We start from the raw sequence: 17,285 nt of genomic DNA on the forward strand, positions 1-17,285 counted from the left end.
TTGAACCACCAGCCTTCTGGTTAGCAGTCAAGTGCCTTAGACACTATGCTACCAGAGCTCCTACTACTAAGTATATATATATCCTAAATAAATGAGAGCCAAGACACTCATAGATGTATGCACACCCAAGTCCATTGCAGTACTAGTCACAGTAACAAAAAGACAGAAACAACCTAAGTTGCATAATGAAAAATTATGCAACATTAGAGAATAATGAAGAATCCACAAAACACCTCATAACATGGAAGAACCTGGAGGAAAGATCAAAAGCATTTTAAATCTCTAGATGCCTCACCACTGCTTAACAACTACCCTCTACTATGTTGTCAGAAATCTGTGGGTTTGTTCTCTGGAGAGGGTAAATCAGAAGGTTTAAAAATAGGAGCTAGCAGACACAGTGGAGGGCAAATCTATTATACTGAAAACAGGGATTCAGTTTTCAGTATGAAGCCAAATGCTGAGACCCAGCTAAGAACCCTTCTCCCCAGGGCCCCCAAGATGCTTGCAGCTTGACCTTTACTTTTCAGGGAAGAGATTTCATGACTTTTCTCCAGGAAACTGACCAAAGTGCTACCTTTGGTAGTGTTATTCCTCTTTCAAGTTTGTTTTAGCTATTTTAGGTCCTTTGGAATTGTGTTGAACCTATAGATTCATGATAGATCAATATAGATTTATAGATGACTCTGGGTAGAGTTGATATCTTAAAAATATTGAGTCTTCCAACTCATTAACAAGATATACCTATTTTGATAGGTCTTTGATTATCTTAGAAACATTTTGCAGTTTTCAGTGAACACGTCTTTCAAAATATACCTAAATATATCATATTTTTATAGTATTGTTTTTATTTCAATTTCCAATTATTTGTTCCTAGTGTGTAAAAATACACTTGATTTTTGTATAATAATCTTGTGTCCTGTGACCTTGTTAAACTTACTAGTAGCTTTTTTGTAGATTCTATCAGATTTTCTACATGTTGTTAGGTGTCATTGAGTCAGCTCCAACTCATAGTTACCATATATACAACAGAACAAAACATTGCCTGATCCTACGCCATCCTCGTAATCCTTGATATTCTTGAGTTCATCATTATAGCCACTGTATAAATCCATCCTGTTGAGGGTCTTCCCCTTCTTTTCTGACCCTCTTCTTTACCAAACATGATATCCTTCTCCAGGGACTGGGACCAAAGTAGTTGAGACAAAGTCTGGTCATTCCCCCATCTAGGGAGCACTCCAGCTGTACTTCCTCCAGAACAAATTTATTTTTTCTTATGGCAGTCCATGGTACTTCCAGTATTCTTCACCAACACCATAATTCAAAAGCATCAGTTCTTGTTTGGTATTCCTTATTCATTGTCCAGCTTTCACATGCATATGAGGGTATTGAAGATACCATAGCTTGGGTTAGGTGCATCTTAGTCTTCAAAGTGACATCTTTGTTCTTGAACACTTTAAAGAGGTCTTTTGCAGCTGATTTTCCAGGGCAATATGACATGATTTTATATAGAGACGATCATGTTGTCTGTGGATAAAGAATTTACTTCTTCATTTCTGAAATAAAAATAAAAAATAAACTCACTGCCATCGAGCTGATTCAACTCATAGCGACCCCTCCTTGTTTTTCCGAGGTGGTATCTCTACAGAAATAGATTGCCCAATCTTCCTTCTGAGGAGTGGATGGTGGATTTTAACTGCCAGCCTTCTAGTTAGTAGTCAAATGCCTTAGGCACTATGCCACCAGAGCTCCCCATTTCTAAGACAGATATCTTCTATTGCCTGATTGCACTGGCTAGATCCTCCAGTACAATACTGAACGGAAATAGCGACAGTGGGCAACCATCTCTTGTGCCTGATTTAAATAGAAAATATTCAGTTTGCCCATAAGTATATTAGATGTAGATTTCATATATGCCCTTTATTAACTGGAGGAGGTACAATTCTGTTCCTAGTTTACTGAAAGCTTTTATGAAAAACAGATGTTGGATTTTGTCAAATGCTTTTTCTGAATCTATTAAAGTGATCACATGGCATTTCCTTTTTTGTTTGTTAATAGAGTGAATTACGTTGATTGGTTTTTGAATGTTAAACCAGCCCTGAATTCCGGGGACAATTCCATTTTGGTCATGATATATTATCCTTTTAGTACATTGTTATATTAATTTACTAAAATTTTATTTAGAATTTTTGTGTCTATGTACATGTGAGGTATTTGTCTATAGTTGTCTCACATTTTAATATATTTTCCTGGTTTTAATATCAGGATGTTGCTGGATTATAAAATGAGCTGTGAAGTATTTCCTCCTCTTCAATTTTTTGGAAGCATTTATATAGATTAGCTGATAGCTAATCTTTCATAACCGTTTTGAAGAATTCATCAGTGAAGGTATGTAGGCCAGGAGTTGTGTGGGAAAATTTTTAAGTATAATTTAAATTTTTAAAATAGATATAGAACTATTTAGGTTATCTATTTTTTGAGTATCAAAAACAAACAAACAAAAAAAGAAACTCACTGTCATCGAGTCATTTCCAATTCATAGCAAACTCCACTGGGTCTTCGAGGCTATAAATTTTCATGGAAGGAGATCACTCCATCTTCCTTCGATGGAGCAGCTGGCAGGTGTGAACTGCTGACCTTCCAGTTAGCAGTCAAGTGCCTTATCCACTATGCCACCAGAGCTCCTCATTATTTCTTGAGTACACCTTTAAAACTTTCATTTTCCAAGAACTTTTTGTCTATTTTATCTAAATTATCACATTCACTAATAATGTTAGGAGCTCTGATGGCCTAGCAGATAAAGCACTTGACTATTAACTAGAATGTCAGTGGTTCAAACCCACCACCTGCACCCCAGAAGGAAGACATGGCAAGCTACTTCTGTAAAGATTTACAGTCTGAGAAACCCAATGGGGATTGCTATGAGTTGGAAAAAAAATATTATTAACAATATTCTCCATGGTCCTTTTAATGTTTGAAGAATTTGTATTGGTTTCACCTTTTTATTCTTATTTAGTTTGATTTAGAGTTAGCCTGGAATAAAGTTTTCCATATGTAGCAGTCAGGGTTCTCCAGAGAACCTGACAATTATGAAATCTGCAGAGGAGACCAGCAGGCTGGAAATTCAGGTAGGATATTATGCTGCAGTCTTGAGGTAGAATTTTTCCTTCTCCAGGTAACCTCAATTTTTGCTCTTAACGCCTTCAGTAGATTTGATTAGGTCTAGGCCTACCCACGTTATCAAGGTAATCACCTTTACTTAAAGGCAATTGACTGTAGTTATTAACCACATTTACAAAATAGCTTAACTCACAACAGCAAGTATGTTAGTGTTTGATTAAATAACTAGGTTCTATAGCTTAGGCAAGGAGCTCCAGTGGTGTAGTGCCTAACCAGAAGGCTGGTGGTTCAAACCTACCAACAACTCTTTGGAAGGAATATTGGGCAATCTACTTCTGTAGAGATACTGCTTCAAAAACCCAAGGAGGGGTCGCTATGAGTCAGATCCGACTCAATGGCAGTGAGGTTTTTTTTTTTTTTTTTAATGTAGCTTAGCCATGACCCCTGTCAGTTTGTCAAAATGTAGTGGCTTTCATGTTGGTATGCTGCTGAAAGTTTTGCCACCAGTATTTCAAACACCAGCAGCATCACCTATGGTGAACAGGTTTAAACTGAGCTTCCAGACTAAGATAGATTAGGAAGAAAGATCTGGTGATCTACTTCTGAAAATTAGCCAAAAAAACCTTACAAATCCACAACAGAATATTGTTTGACTCACTTGCTTTGGGCACATCATCAGGAAAGATCATTTCTTTGAGGGAGACATTGTTTTTGATGAAGTAGAGGGTCCTTACTATACCAATAAAAAGGAAACTTTGTGGCACAGTGCCTAAGGCATTTGACTGCTAACCAGAAGGTTGGTGGTTCAAACTCACCAGCCACTCCATGGGAGGAAGACCTAGCAATCTACTTCCATAAAGATTTACAGCCTTGGGAATCCAGTGGGGGTCTCTATGAGTTGGAATTGACTTGATGGCAGTGGGTGTGATTTATTGGTTTTTTAGCAGGCCAGCAAAAGGGAGGGAGGTGCTTTGTGAGATAGAATGGCATAGCAGCAGCAGTGATGGACTCAAACATGCCAGCAGTTGTGAGGATGGTGCAAGACTGGGCAATGTTTTGTTGTTCAAAAAGCATCTGCTCTGTTGTACATAAGGTCACTGTGAGTCAGAGTCAACTTGGCAGCAGCTAACAACAACACAGTTTAGTCTATTTTACACATGAGACAAACCATGATAATATCCTTTTACTTTTAATCCATTTGTACTTTTATGTTTGAGAGAGGTTTCTTGCAGGCAGCAGATAGCTGGAAGTTGTTTTTAAATCCAATTTTACAATCTCTGTCCTTTAAATTGGTGTGTTTAGACAATTTACAATTAACATGATTGTTGATGTGACTGGGTTTGAATCTGTCATCATGCTATTTGTTTTTGATTAGCCTAATCTGTTATTTGCTCCCTTTCCCCCTTCTTCTTCTGTTTATTTTTGGATTAAATATTTTTGATGATTTCATTTATTTATTTTTGGCTTATTTGTTATACCTTTTTCAGGGGGTCAGCTTTAGAGTTTTGGGTATACATTTTCAACTTATAGTGTATTTTCACATCAATTTTTGTGTGTAGTGTGAGGTAGATAATCCCAGTTTTAAAAAAAGACTAAAGGTACACATGTGTGTGTGCGCACACACACATACATCTCCATGTCGAAATTATCTCTGGTCTCTTTAAGTGATGAGATTACAAATTTTGTATTTGTCTTCTTAGGCTTAATTGTATTTTCTAATATTTCTATAATAAATATATCTCACCTTTATATTAAGAAAAAACACACTTTGAGTCATTTTTTAAAACTGCAAGAAATCATTTACTCTAACTATGGGAAAATAAATAGATAAGACTGTGATTTATATATACTTAAAATTTGTTTCTCTGTAATGTCTCTAAGACATAATTTTCCTTGAAACCTATTCTCATTTATTCATGTCTCAATATGACACCACCCAGTAACTCAAGCCAAAACCCCACATTTCCTGAATGAACCAGTAAATATATTCTTTCCCCAAGAAATATATCAGGGGTCAGGTTTAATAGACTACATGTCACTAATATTTAATCTTGTTTTCTAATTATGGCGTATTATATGTTTAAGGAAGTTTTGTTATCTTACAATAAATATCCCCTTCTGGATTGCATGTGTGATGTGGTAGCTGCTTCTTCTGTTGTAAATACTTTTATTCTTTTGCTGGAGAATATGGTGCAAAGTTTACCTATTTCTGCTTAAAATCAAACCAAGTCTTCAGGAGAAAAATGTAAGGATCTCAATTTATTGAAATCAATAGTCAGAAAAATTATTCTACCTGGTTTATTTATTTTTATTTAAATGGTATTATTAAATGACACACACAAAGTTGACATAGTGTATTTTCTAAAAATAAGATATCATTACATACTTAAATTATTTCACTTCAAGTTTAATTAGCAGTGATATTTAGATTTAAGAGAGTACATAAAAGGTGTGCCATACATGAAACAGTTACTTGTCCTTCTAAAATTGTGTGTTAGATCAAAATGCTCTTTTACATTACTCTTATCAAATATTAATTTTTATAACCTCAAATTCTACTGTATTTGTATGACACTCTGCAATGTAATTTTGTAAATTATGCTCCATCTTCTTGTCATGCTATTACTAAAGGCCTGGTGAGTGTTGGGGCTAGCCTATAGAATCAAGCCAATGCCCAGGACCACAGTTTTACGAGATGAGGGTCAAAGTAGCAGTTAGCGATCATACCAGTTTTTTAAGATATTATCGGCTTTTATAGTGGGAATGACAGATTCTCATTCTCTTGTCAACTCAGAGCTTAAAATTACATTTTTTTTTTCTTAACAGAAATAATATCAAAAACCTAAGTGCTTTGCTTTACTTGTCCATAGCATGCAGAAGAACAGACATGAAACATAACAGGAAACTGTGTTACTCCAAAAACATCGCAGGATCGGATGATGCAAAAGCCTTCACCAAACATGGGCCCCCGGCACCATTCACAATGGGAAGTGCTAAAATGAAGGAAACATCAAGTCAATATTGAGGGAATTTCTACTATCAGAAAGACACTGTGTTTGATGCTGTTATGATGAATCACATTTATGGCCATCTTTTTTTTTTTTTTACATCTTATCATTAATAATATGTACTACATAAAATGTTGCAGCATGTAATTTGCTGATGTTATCATTCTCATATGTTCACTTGTAGATATTCAATGTTCTGATTTATAAAGACACTGAAAACAAAAGGCAATAATAATGAAAACAAAAAGAAAAAGAAGTATTCTACTTATGCTTACACAGAACTAATGTATGATGGAGTTGTCAGTACAGAACTCCATCATAATTTGGGAACTACCTGTAATTATCACGAGAGATGACCGAAGTAAATGCATCAGTGAAACAAGAAAAGGAGGAGCCCTGGATATTACAGTTAGAGTACCTTAATCTCACATTGGAGAGAGTAAGCAGAGAGTAAAGAGAAGTGAACAAAAAGGAAAACAGAAAGAAGTCAAGAAATAAGAGAAAAATTCAGAAGGTCCAATATTAACTAATTTACTTCCAGAAGGAAAAAGTAGAAAAAATAGGAGAGACAAAATTTCCAAAGTACACTCACTCCTCAATTATTGACATGGCTAGTGTACAAAGGTTGTTATGTAAAAAGGGGCATTATGTGAAAATGGAGGATGACCCACAACAGACAAAATGGAGGATGACTAGATCATTATATAACTGGCAAATTACTTCATTATATGACTTCTAATTTGCATATCCTAACAAACCACTGAGGATCATGGTCCAGCTAAGTTGATATATAACCTTAACCATCACAGCCAGCTTTAATTTCACCTCATAACTCAGTGTTTGTTACTGCCAGATGTAAGTTGTTCATGCACAAAATAGTTGGACAGTAGATTTTTTGCTATTGTCATAAATGTGAAATGTTGGGTAATGAAATAATTAAGTGAGGAAATATAGTAGTATAAAAAATTTCTCAGAATTGAAAGGTATGATTTAAAGCATTGAATTAGAAAACAAGATTCTCATATTATTTTGCAAATTTAGAACAGGAAAAAAAAAATAAAAGAAGATTAAAAAAAAACTTTCAAAGAAAAAGCATAGATCATGTATGAAGTATAAGGAATTAGAAAGCAATGGACCTAAAATGCAAAATAGAAAAGCATAAGACAATGAAGCAATGTCTTCAAATACCTTAAAAATGGAATTCTATACCTACCAAACTATCAGTGAACTGTAAGGATAGAATAAAGATATATTTAAGCATACATGGTGTCAAAATGTTACTTTCCCTGCATTCTTTTCCAGGGAGTTACTGGAGGACAGGCTTCACCAAAAAGTAGAGTTAAACTAAGAACAAGATAGTCAATATGAGAAAGAGGCAAATGAAATTCCAAGATAATGGTGAGTGGAAGTCTCAGCATACACACTAGGCAGCACACTTAGAGAATAACCTGTTCAGATAAAAACAGGAAGACACAGCGCTCTGGAGGAATGTTTTTAAGAAAAGCAGTAACAGAACTGATCGATTTTCTGATGCAGTCATACTGCCAAGGATTTAAATAATTCCATTTGAATGCCTGGAGGTAGAATTAACATTGAACATATAGAAAACACAGTAATTTTTTTAAGTTAATTACTTTCTCTAAGGAAAAAAAAAAATTGTACCAGATAGGAAATGTACCCAAAGATCACTGTGTGGCTTAATTGTGTGTATTAGTTACATTTGATAAAATTTAAGTAATTGTTATTTAAATATTAATTTCATGATAATTTAAATAATTGAGTTGATCGTTTCATTTGAGAAGTATTTATTAAACATCTATTATGCACAGGAGATAATATTGATGAACAAAAACATGTGTCCTTGTCTTCATTGAGCTTACATTGTACAGGGAGAGCCAGATATCAAACAAAATAATTAAGTAAACTACATAATTTTATGGGGCATGTACAATTATATAGTAAGTGCTATGGATAAAAATAAAACAGGGAAGGGGAGGGACAGGGAGTGCTACTAGTGTGAAGGATATGGGATTTGCAATTTTGAACAGGGTGATCATAGCTGGGAGGAGGAGAGATGTATGTAAGAGAGTTGATGTAACAGTTCTAAACACTTGTCTTGCAAGAAGAATGTCTCAACTATGTTACTTAAAGACATGGATTCGAACACCAGAAGAGAACTGCTAAAAGAGTTTGACACTAGGTAACTCTAGGTATAAAGAGTGAGAAAGGAAAAAGATGTGGGCAGGGATGACTGATTTTCATTATAAGATTAATAATAAATATTTCATCTGTTGAGTATAAACAATAAAAATTACATTAAAAGAAAAGGGGGGGGGAATAAAACAAATTTTGTTAATTTGAGCAGGCCACCCAAACTTTTGGGAATGACGTCTTCCAAATCAGCAGGTCAATGGCCTCAGTTATTTACTAATTCTCGCCAACCAAATTTTTCTATCACTCTTCCCAAGTAATTTATATTATTTTTTTAAAGCATCTATTTGAAAAAAATACACTGTTGTTAATAAAGCCACATGGAAAAATTAAATTTTAATAATTTTTTAAAAATTCAAAGGATTCTGTGTAGTAGAACCCTTCCATAAAAAAATGGAAGGCTATGAAGATATTTAAAAATATAGTTAGTTATTTCTAGTAAAGATGAATGTTAAGTATTAGGTACTGTCAGGGCAGTATTGTTTAGTGGAACTGAGTAATAATTTTGAAACTTTAGTCTAAAGTTTACTTACACACTTTTATCATTCTCATGCACAAAAAAAAATCAAGGTAAAATCTATGGAATATGAGTCATCTTCTGACCCAACTCTATAAGGTGGATTCTGTCTAATTGAGGTGATACAATGCAGGCAGAGAAACAAAGGGCAGCAGAGGGCAGTGAGAAATTTTAGAGAGTAAGAAAGAAGTGCACAGCTACTCATTGACAGAGCCAGACACACTGAAGTGGCATCAGAAGCTGAGTTTGGAGTGATCTTAGTGCAGGCATTGTGCACAGCCCATAGATGGGCTGCAATCCAGAGAACTCAATAAAAGTAGTCCTTTGGAGATAAGCTGGAGATTCCAGATCAAAGCCAAAGGTAGACATGGGAGAGTTACGGTGAGGTTGGGGAACATATCATTTCACTGGTCCTATTTGTACCGATTACCACCACAATCATCCTTGACCCTTGCTCCTTGTTATTCTTCTTTCTATCGTTTGCTGCATATACCTGATAAACTGATAAATTAATTTTACCTCCATGATTTGCCTTGTATCACTTCTTACCTGTTCACTTCCATGGCTATTATCTTGGTTCAATCCCTGCTTACCAGTCATGGTCAAGAGTGTTACAACTGACATCCACCCAGCCTTTCCCTACTCTTCTCCATCTGAGACACTGAAGCCAGGTCTGCTCTTGTTGCACTCAATCACTCCCATGGTCTAAAGAAAAAACTCCAAAGTCTGAGCTTTATATTCAGTGGTCTCCATCAACTACCTCCAATCTCCCTTTTCAAAGACATTTTCTGAAACTCTTCCTAGATGCTTTGCTCTGGCTGAACCATTCATTTTTCTCTTCTACATAAGTCCTCTTTTTCTCAGCTTCACTTCATTTTCTCATTTTGTTCTCTCTTCCTGGAATTTCCCTCAAGCACAAAATATACTTCTAAATGTATCAATCTAATCTGGCCTTCAAGATCCTTCTCAAACAACATTTCATCCTTGAAGCTTTTACCTACTTTCTCAGCAGCAGCTATGATCAATCCCTTCTCTAGTCCCTTTTATTTATAATTCACTTGTAGCACTTTTTATTTACATGAAAACCCCTTCCTTGTAAAATTTCCAAACTAGATAGAAGCATATACAGGAAAATACACAAATTCCCCTGTATTCCTTCCTTCAGTAACTCTAACTCCATTCCCCAGTTGATAGTTCTTTATATATATACTCAGACACATGACTATTTTTGCCATAAATGAAACCTCTCTCGTGCATGCATTCCCTAACTTCATATCTGTCTGTCTGTGTGTACAATTTTGCTTTTCTGACTTAACAAGAAAATTGCACAGCTTTCCATGTCAACGTATTTTGTTTTACCTCATTCTTAACATTTTCAACAAGTTGTTGTTTTGTGCCATCGAATCAGCTCTGACTCATAGCATTTCTGTGTATAACAGAAGGAATAACTGCCTGGTTCTGCCCCATGCTCGTGATCCTTGCTATGGTTGGACCCATTGTTGTAGCCACTGTGTCAGTCAATCTCATTGAGGGTCTTCCCCTTTTTTGCTGACCCTCTATTTTACTAAGCATGATGTCCTTCTCCAAGGAATCATCCCTTCTGACAATACGACCAAAGTAAGTGAGACAAAGTCTGGCCATTCTCACTTTTAAGGAACATTCTGGCTGCAATTCTTCCAGGACAGATTTGTTCATTCTTCTGGCAGTTCATGGTGTTTTTAGCATTCTTCACCAACACCGCAACTCAAAAACATCAACTCTTCTTCGGTATTCCTTATTCATTGTCCAGCTTTCACATGCATATAAGCTGACTGGAAATACCAGGGCTTAGTCAAGCAGACCTTAATCTTCAAAGTGACATATTTGCTTCTGAACACTTTACAGAGGTCTTTTGCCACAGATTTGCTCAATGCAATATGATGTCTGATTTCTTGATGGCTGCTTACATGGATGCTGATTTTGGATCCAAGTAAAATGAAACCTTTGACAACTTCAATCTTTTCTCCATTTCTTGTGATGTTACTTATTGGTCCAGTTGTGAGGACTTTTGTTTTCTTTAGGCTGAGGTGTAATTCATATTGAAGACTAGTCTTTAATCTCCATCAGTAAATGATTCAAGTCATCATCACTTTCAGCAAGCAAGGTTGTGTCATATGCATATTGCAGGTAGTTAATGAGTCTTCCTCCAATCCTGATTTCACATTCTTCTTCATATGGTTGAGCTTCTCCCGATTATTTGCTCAACATACAGATTGATTAAGTATGGTGAAAGATTTGAACCCTGACATGCACCCTTCCTGATTTTAAGCCATCCAGTATCCCGTTTTGTTCAAACAACAGCCTCTGGGTCTGCGTACAGGTTCCTCATAAGCATAATTAAATGTATTATAATTCTCATTCTTTGCACTGTTTACATAATTTGTTATGATCCACACAGTCAAATGCCTTTGCATACTCAATAAAGCACAGGGAAACATCTGTATTTGCTTACAGCCAAGATTCATCTGACATCAGCAATGATATCCCTTGTTCCACATCCTCTTTGAATGTAGCCTGAATTTCTGTCAGTTTCCTGTCAATATACTACTGCAACCATTTATGAATCATCTTCAGAAAAGAAATTTACTTGCATGTGACATTAATAATATTGTTCAATAATTTCCACATTCTGTTGGATCACCTTTCTTTGGAATGGGCACAAATGTTGATCTCTTCCAGTCAATTGGCCAGGTAAATGTCCTCCAAATTTCTTAGCACTTGCAAGTTCAGGTTGAAGCTGAAGAAAATTCAAACAAGTTCACAAGAGCCAAAATACAACCTTGAAAATATCCCACCTGAATTTAGAGATTATATTAAGAATAGATGTGACCATTGAAAACCAATGATGGAAGACCAGACAAGTTGTGGGATGACATCAAGATCATCATACATGAAAAAAGCAAAAGGTCATTAAAAAGACAAGAAAGGAAGAAAAGACCAAGATGGATGTCAGCAAAGAGTCTGAAACTTGCTATAGCAAGTAGCTAAAGCAAATGGAAGAAATGTTGAAATTAAAGAGCAGAGCAGACAAAGTAAGTTATTATAATGAAATGTGCAAAGACCTAGAGTTAGAAAACTAAAATGGAAGAACATGCTTGGTATTTCTCAATCTGAAAGAACTGAAGAAAAAGTTCAAGCCTTGGATTGCACTATTAAATGATTCTGTGGGTAAAATATTGAATGATCCAGGAAGCATCAAAAGAAGAAGGACTACAGTGTACAAAAAAGAATTGATCTATGTTCAACTATTTCAGGAGGTAGCATATCATCAAGAACCAATGGTATTGAAGCTTCATTGAAGGAATTGGTAGAATACCTGTTGAGACATTTCAATAAATGGATGCAGCTCTGGAGGCTCTTACTCATTTTGTCAACATAGTGTTCCACAATATGGATGAATAAAATATTCATTTTTTACTCCCTTACAGACAGATACTTAGGCTACAATGAGTATCTCTATAACCTAACTTTGTGTCACATGTAACTATTTCTATAGGATGCATTCCTAAAATTGAAATTGCTATTTTGAGGACTAAGTAAGATATTGGCAAATTGCCTTCCACAGTGCTTTCACCAATTTATAGCTCACCAATGACGCATGGTAATTCTGTCCTCAGTCATCTATCTTTTTAGTTTTGACAAAACAAGCAGATAAAACCCTAATGTTATTTTATAGTTTCCTGATTACTACTGAGAATTAACATCTCTTTTATTATGACAACATATCAGCCATCTTTATATTGTTATCCATAAATTGCGTATTTCTATCACTCATTTTTCTGTGGGTTATATGTTTGATTGTGGGGTGTGTGTGTGTATAGAGAAAGAAAGAGAGAGAACTTTTTTACTAGTTATGTTGTTGTTGCTGTTGTTATGTGCTGTCGAGTCAGACCCGACTCATAGCGACCCCTCTTTGGGTTTCCGAGGCAGTATCACTACGGAAGTAGATTGCCCCATCTTCCTTCTGAGGAGTGGCTGGTGGATTTGAACCACCAGCCTTTTGGTTAGCAGTCAAGTGCCTTAGGCACTACACTACCAGAGCTTCTTTACTAGTTATAAGCATTGAAAATATCTTCTTTTAGTCTGTGGAGTTTTGTGTCACATAGAATACTACTTTCATTGTCCAATTTATGAAACTTTTGATTTACTGTTTATATTTCTTGTTCTGTTTAAGATAACTTTCTCTACTATGAAGTCATACAAATAACCTCCTATGCTTGCTTCTAAAATTTTTTAAGTGTTTCTTTTCATATTTAAATCCACAGGATATATATATATATATATATATATATATATATATATATATGACAGGGTGACATATTCCTAACAGGGTTGTAATTTTATTTCTCCTTATGAATAACCAAATATCTTAGCATCATTTACCAAAAAGTCTATCCTTTCCCTACTGATTCACAATAGTACTTTTGTCAAATACCAAGTTTTCACATATACACAAGAACATAACACCTGGGTTATATATTCTCTTTCATTGGCTGTTCTGTCTTTTCTTGTACCTAATACCAACTTGTATTATTTGCATAATAAGTCTTGATAGCTAGTCAGCTGTCCTCTTATGTTAGGCTTCTTTTTCGGGTTTGGCTATTCAGGGGCCTCTTCTTTCCCATGGATATTTTAGAATTAGCTTGTCAAATATCCCAGAAAGTTCTATTGGGATTTTGACTGAAATTGCATTAAATGTATAGATCAATTTGGGGAGAACTGATAATTTTTTGGTATTGAATCTCCCTATCTCGAATGTGTATCTTCTCTATTTCATTTGGTCTTCTTTACCTTTTTGTGAAGTCTTATTTTTTTTTCTCCATAAATACCTTACACATACTTCTGATACATTCTTAGTTACATTATTTTTATTGCCCTCATAAAAGTATCTCTTAAAAATTACGTATCTACCATTTGACGCCTGCTTTTAGCTTTATCCCTTTTTCAGCCACACGCTGCAGACATTGTTACTATTATTTCATACGGATCTCCTTTGCTGATCGACATATTTTCTAATTTCTTTCCTTCTCATTCTTTCTTACATCTCAGGACTGGCTTCTCAAGTCATTTCTTTCTTTCTGATTCACATTCTTTACCAGTGCCTTTAGTGAAAATCTATGGGTGGTAAATTATCTGTTATAATTTCTTTGAAAAATCCATTCTTTTTCTCCATTTTTTTTAGGTGGGGCGGGGGTGGAAGAGTTAGTTTTGCTAGGGAAAATAATGTTTTTTTCAGTTATTGTTCCATTGCTGTTGGCAACTGATTTGTTGTTCTTTGTAAGTGATTCCCCCCTCTGATGTTGTGCTTAGCTTGTGGAGAGCTTTTAGTGGCTGTGAATTCACATCTTTTAATAATTTTAATAATTTGCAGCCACTACACTTCATTGCATAGTCACTCCCACCATTCTCTCTATTCTCCCTTTCTGCAACCCTAATTAAATATATGTTAAATCTTCTCATTTATTTTCCATATGTTTACCTCCTGTCTGTGTATTCACAATGATTTTTCCAGTATCTCACTGGTATATGATTGGCTGTTTAACCTATACATCAAATTGATTTCAATTATTACATTTTTAAAGAGCTTTGGTGATATAGTGGCTAAGGAATTTTGGCTGCTAACCAAAAGCTTGGTGGTTCGAACCCACTAGCTGCCCTATGGAAGAAAGATGAGGCAATCTGCTTCCATAAAGATTTATAGCCTTGGAAACCCAATGGGGACACTATGAGTTGAAATCGACTCCATGGCAATGAATTCTTTGTTATTGTTGTGTTTTTAGTTTCTAGAATTTCAATTCTTTTTAAATTCCTTTTTCAAACCTGCCAGTTCATGTATGATTATATCTATTCCTTAAACATTTAAAAAATTTTATTTTCTTTCTTTAAACACATTTAAAGTATTTAATGTTCTGTATATAATACTGATTATCTATGATCCTTGGAGGCCTTTATCCTTAATTGTTTTTGCTATTTTTACTTTTGCTGGCTTATTTCCTCCTGTGTCTGCAATTTCTTTTCAATTCAACTTTCCCACCTTGTGGGGAGTCAAAATCTCTTGACCTCATGTTTGTTTACCAGTCACTAGTTAGGTTTTAATTCTTTAAAACAATTTTTCCCTTGGAGATTTTTCTTATTTTCCCATGTGCTTTGAAATCTCAGGAGCATGATTAACATCTCAGTGCATTAAAATGGAAAACTTGTGGGACTTCTCCTGGTTTCTTTTTCTTTTCTTTTTTTAGGGTATATCTTTAGCTGACTGTTTCAATTTATACAATAGTTACCAGTTTATTCAGGTTTTATACCTTTTATTGAGTCAATATTGGTAATTTATATCTTCCTAGGAATTCATTTCATCTAGGCACAACAAAAACGAAACCAAACTTGGCTGCCGTCAAGTTGCATACAGCAAATATTTGTGTCACTGATTGAATTGTGTCTCCCCAACACATGTGTTGGGAGTCCTAATCCCTATACCTATCCTTATAATCCCATTTGGGAATGCATTTTCTTTGCTATGTTAAATGAGGCAATATTAGTGTAGGGTGTGTCTTAAATTAATCTCTTTTGAGATATAAAAATTGCAGATTGAGCAAGTTGGCAACAAATGGGGCAAAGATGGGGAAGATAGATGCCATGCCACATGAGATGTCCAGAGAACCAGAAACTGCAGAGACAAAGACTTTCCCTCAGAGCCAACACAGAGAGAAAAAACTTTCTACTTGAGCCAGCGCCCTGAATTTGGACTTCTAGCATCCTACGTAGTGAGAAAATTAATTGCCATGTTAAAGCCACCCACATGTGCTACTGCTGTGACGATAGCAGTGCTAGATAACTAAGACTATTAAATCAATAATTCAAGTGCTAACGATTAATACTTCAGATCAATAGTTTTATACTATCTGAAAGAAACACGAAGCAGCCTGAGTGAACTGCAAGTATGTGGCACTTCAGAACCCAGTCCTGAGATTAGACAATGATTCCAGCACTGGTCCCTAACACCCAAGGAACAGAAGTTAGTCTGTGCACATCTGTTCAATTCCTGGTCTCTACAAGGGCAAAGCATTGCCCTGTGCAGTGTCTCTGATACTAAGCATTTATTTTTCCTGAAGAAACGACTTCTATGTCTTAGTAATTCATAGAAAAGACTTATGGGGCAGCTGTATGATGATATTGTCAGCTACACCTCAGCAATCCTCACTTCACACTGGGTTTAAGCTTGAGAATGTTAGAAATGAGACAGAGCCCAGGCTACACTATCACTCCTGAGAAAGCAGAGGAGCAATGTGGGCAATGGGATGTGTATTAACAGTAAAACATTTTAAATGCCTAAAAGTGCATTTTGGGTAAAGGTTAAAAAAGCCTAGGCTTTACTCACCATTTTAATAACTTCTGAATTTCTGCTGGGATCACTTCATAATATTTATGTAGATTATTTTTTAAAAAGAAAAAAGAAATAAGGTGAGTGAGGCGCTGTGGACTATTCAAAGAATTCTCTTTCCAAAAATAAGGATGGGTGTAAGTATTCTCAAATTGGATTTTTTTCAGATTCAGCTTCAAAATTCCAGGTGGGAAAGAAGTCAGATCATTCCCATCCACATTCAGTTTTTCAAGTGATCTGCATATAAAGGAAAACTATGTTTTAAAATACATCCATACAATTTATGACATTGAACTAAAATGCTGACCCAATGTTTTTGAACAATTGTATCAAATTTGGTAGCAATAAAATACAAATATATATTTAGATACTTCCTTAAAATTAAGAGATGTTTCTTATAAAGCAAGGTATACCTAATATACCTATACACAATTAGGTATATTTGTGTGAATAGTACATTTAAGTATGTGTTTTGGGTCTTTGAAACACATCTTATTACTATGGGAAAAGAAAAAATATCCATAATATCCAATATCCAACGCTGACAAATATCATGTTACATAAGGTATAAGACAGGTATATTGTTGTTCGTTGCTGTTCAGTCGATTCTGACTCATGGCAACCCTGTGTGTGCAAAGCAGAACTGCTCCATAGGGTTTTTAAGGCTGTGAGCTTTCAGAAGCAGATTGTCAGGTCTGTCTTCTGAGGTGCATCAGTGTGGGTTTGAACCACCAATCTTTCAGCTAGCAGTTGGGTGTTTAACTGTTTGGACCATCCAGGTAAACTAAAGCATGTGGTATCTAAGTAGGAGCCCTGGTGGTACAGTGGTTAAGTGCTTGGCTGCTAAATAAATAGTCATTGATTTGAAAATGTGCTATGTGATAGGTTGTGCTTTGGCTTTTCATCACTTGAGTTCCTTTGGCTTTTTGTATGTGTGTGTCAATAACTTTTATTTCTTTATTCAAAGAAAACTGACACTGCAAATTTTCCATTTGAATATAACTTTTCTCAATTT

General features: G+C 35.3%; 1 protein-coding gene across 1 annotated transcript in view; it reads right to left on the reverse strand.

The window, feature by feature from the left end:
* Window positions 1–5,959: 5,959 nt before the first annotated feature.
* Window positions 5,960–17,285, reverse strand: part of LRRC63 (leucine rich repeat containing 63) — a 108,310-nt gene continuing 96,984 nt past the window's right edge. Inside the window, exons 8-9 of the mRNA XM_007947810.1 lie at window positions 16,268–16,507; window positions 5,960–6,110 (exon numbers count right to left, since the gene is read on the reverse strand). Of these exons, the coding sequence (XP_007946001.1) occupies window positions 5,960–6,110; window positions 16,268–16,507 (391 nt within the window). The remainder of the gene's footprint in view (window positions 6,111–16,267; window positions 16,508–17,285) is intronic.

The sequence above is a fragment of the Orycteropus afer genome, unplaced genomic scaffold (assembly GCF_000298275.1).
Source record: "Orycteropus afer afer isolate SDZICR_OR568_19922 unplaced genomic scaffold, OryAfe1.0 scaffold00194, whole genome shotgun sequence".
NCBI lineage: Eukaryota > Metazoa > Chordata > Mammalia > Tubulidentata > Orycteropodidae > Orycteropus > Orycteropus afer.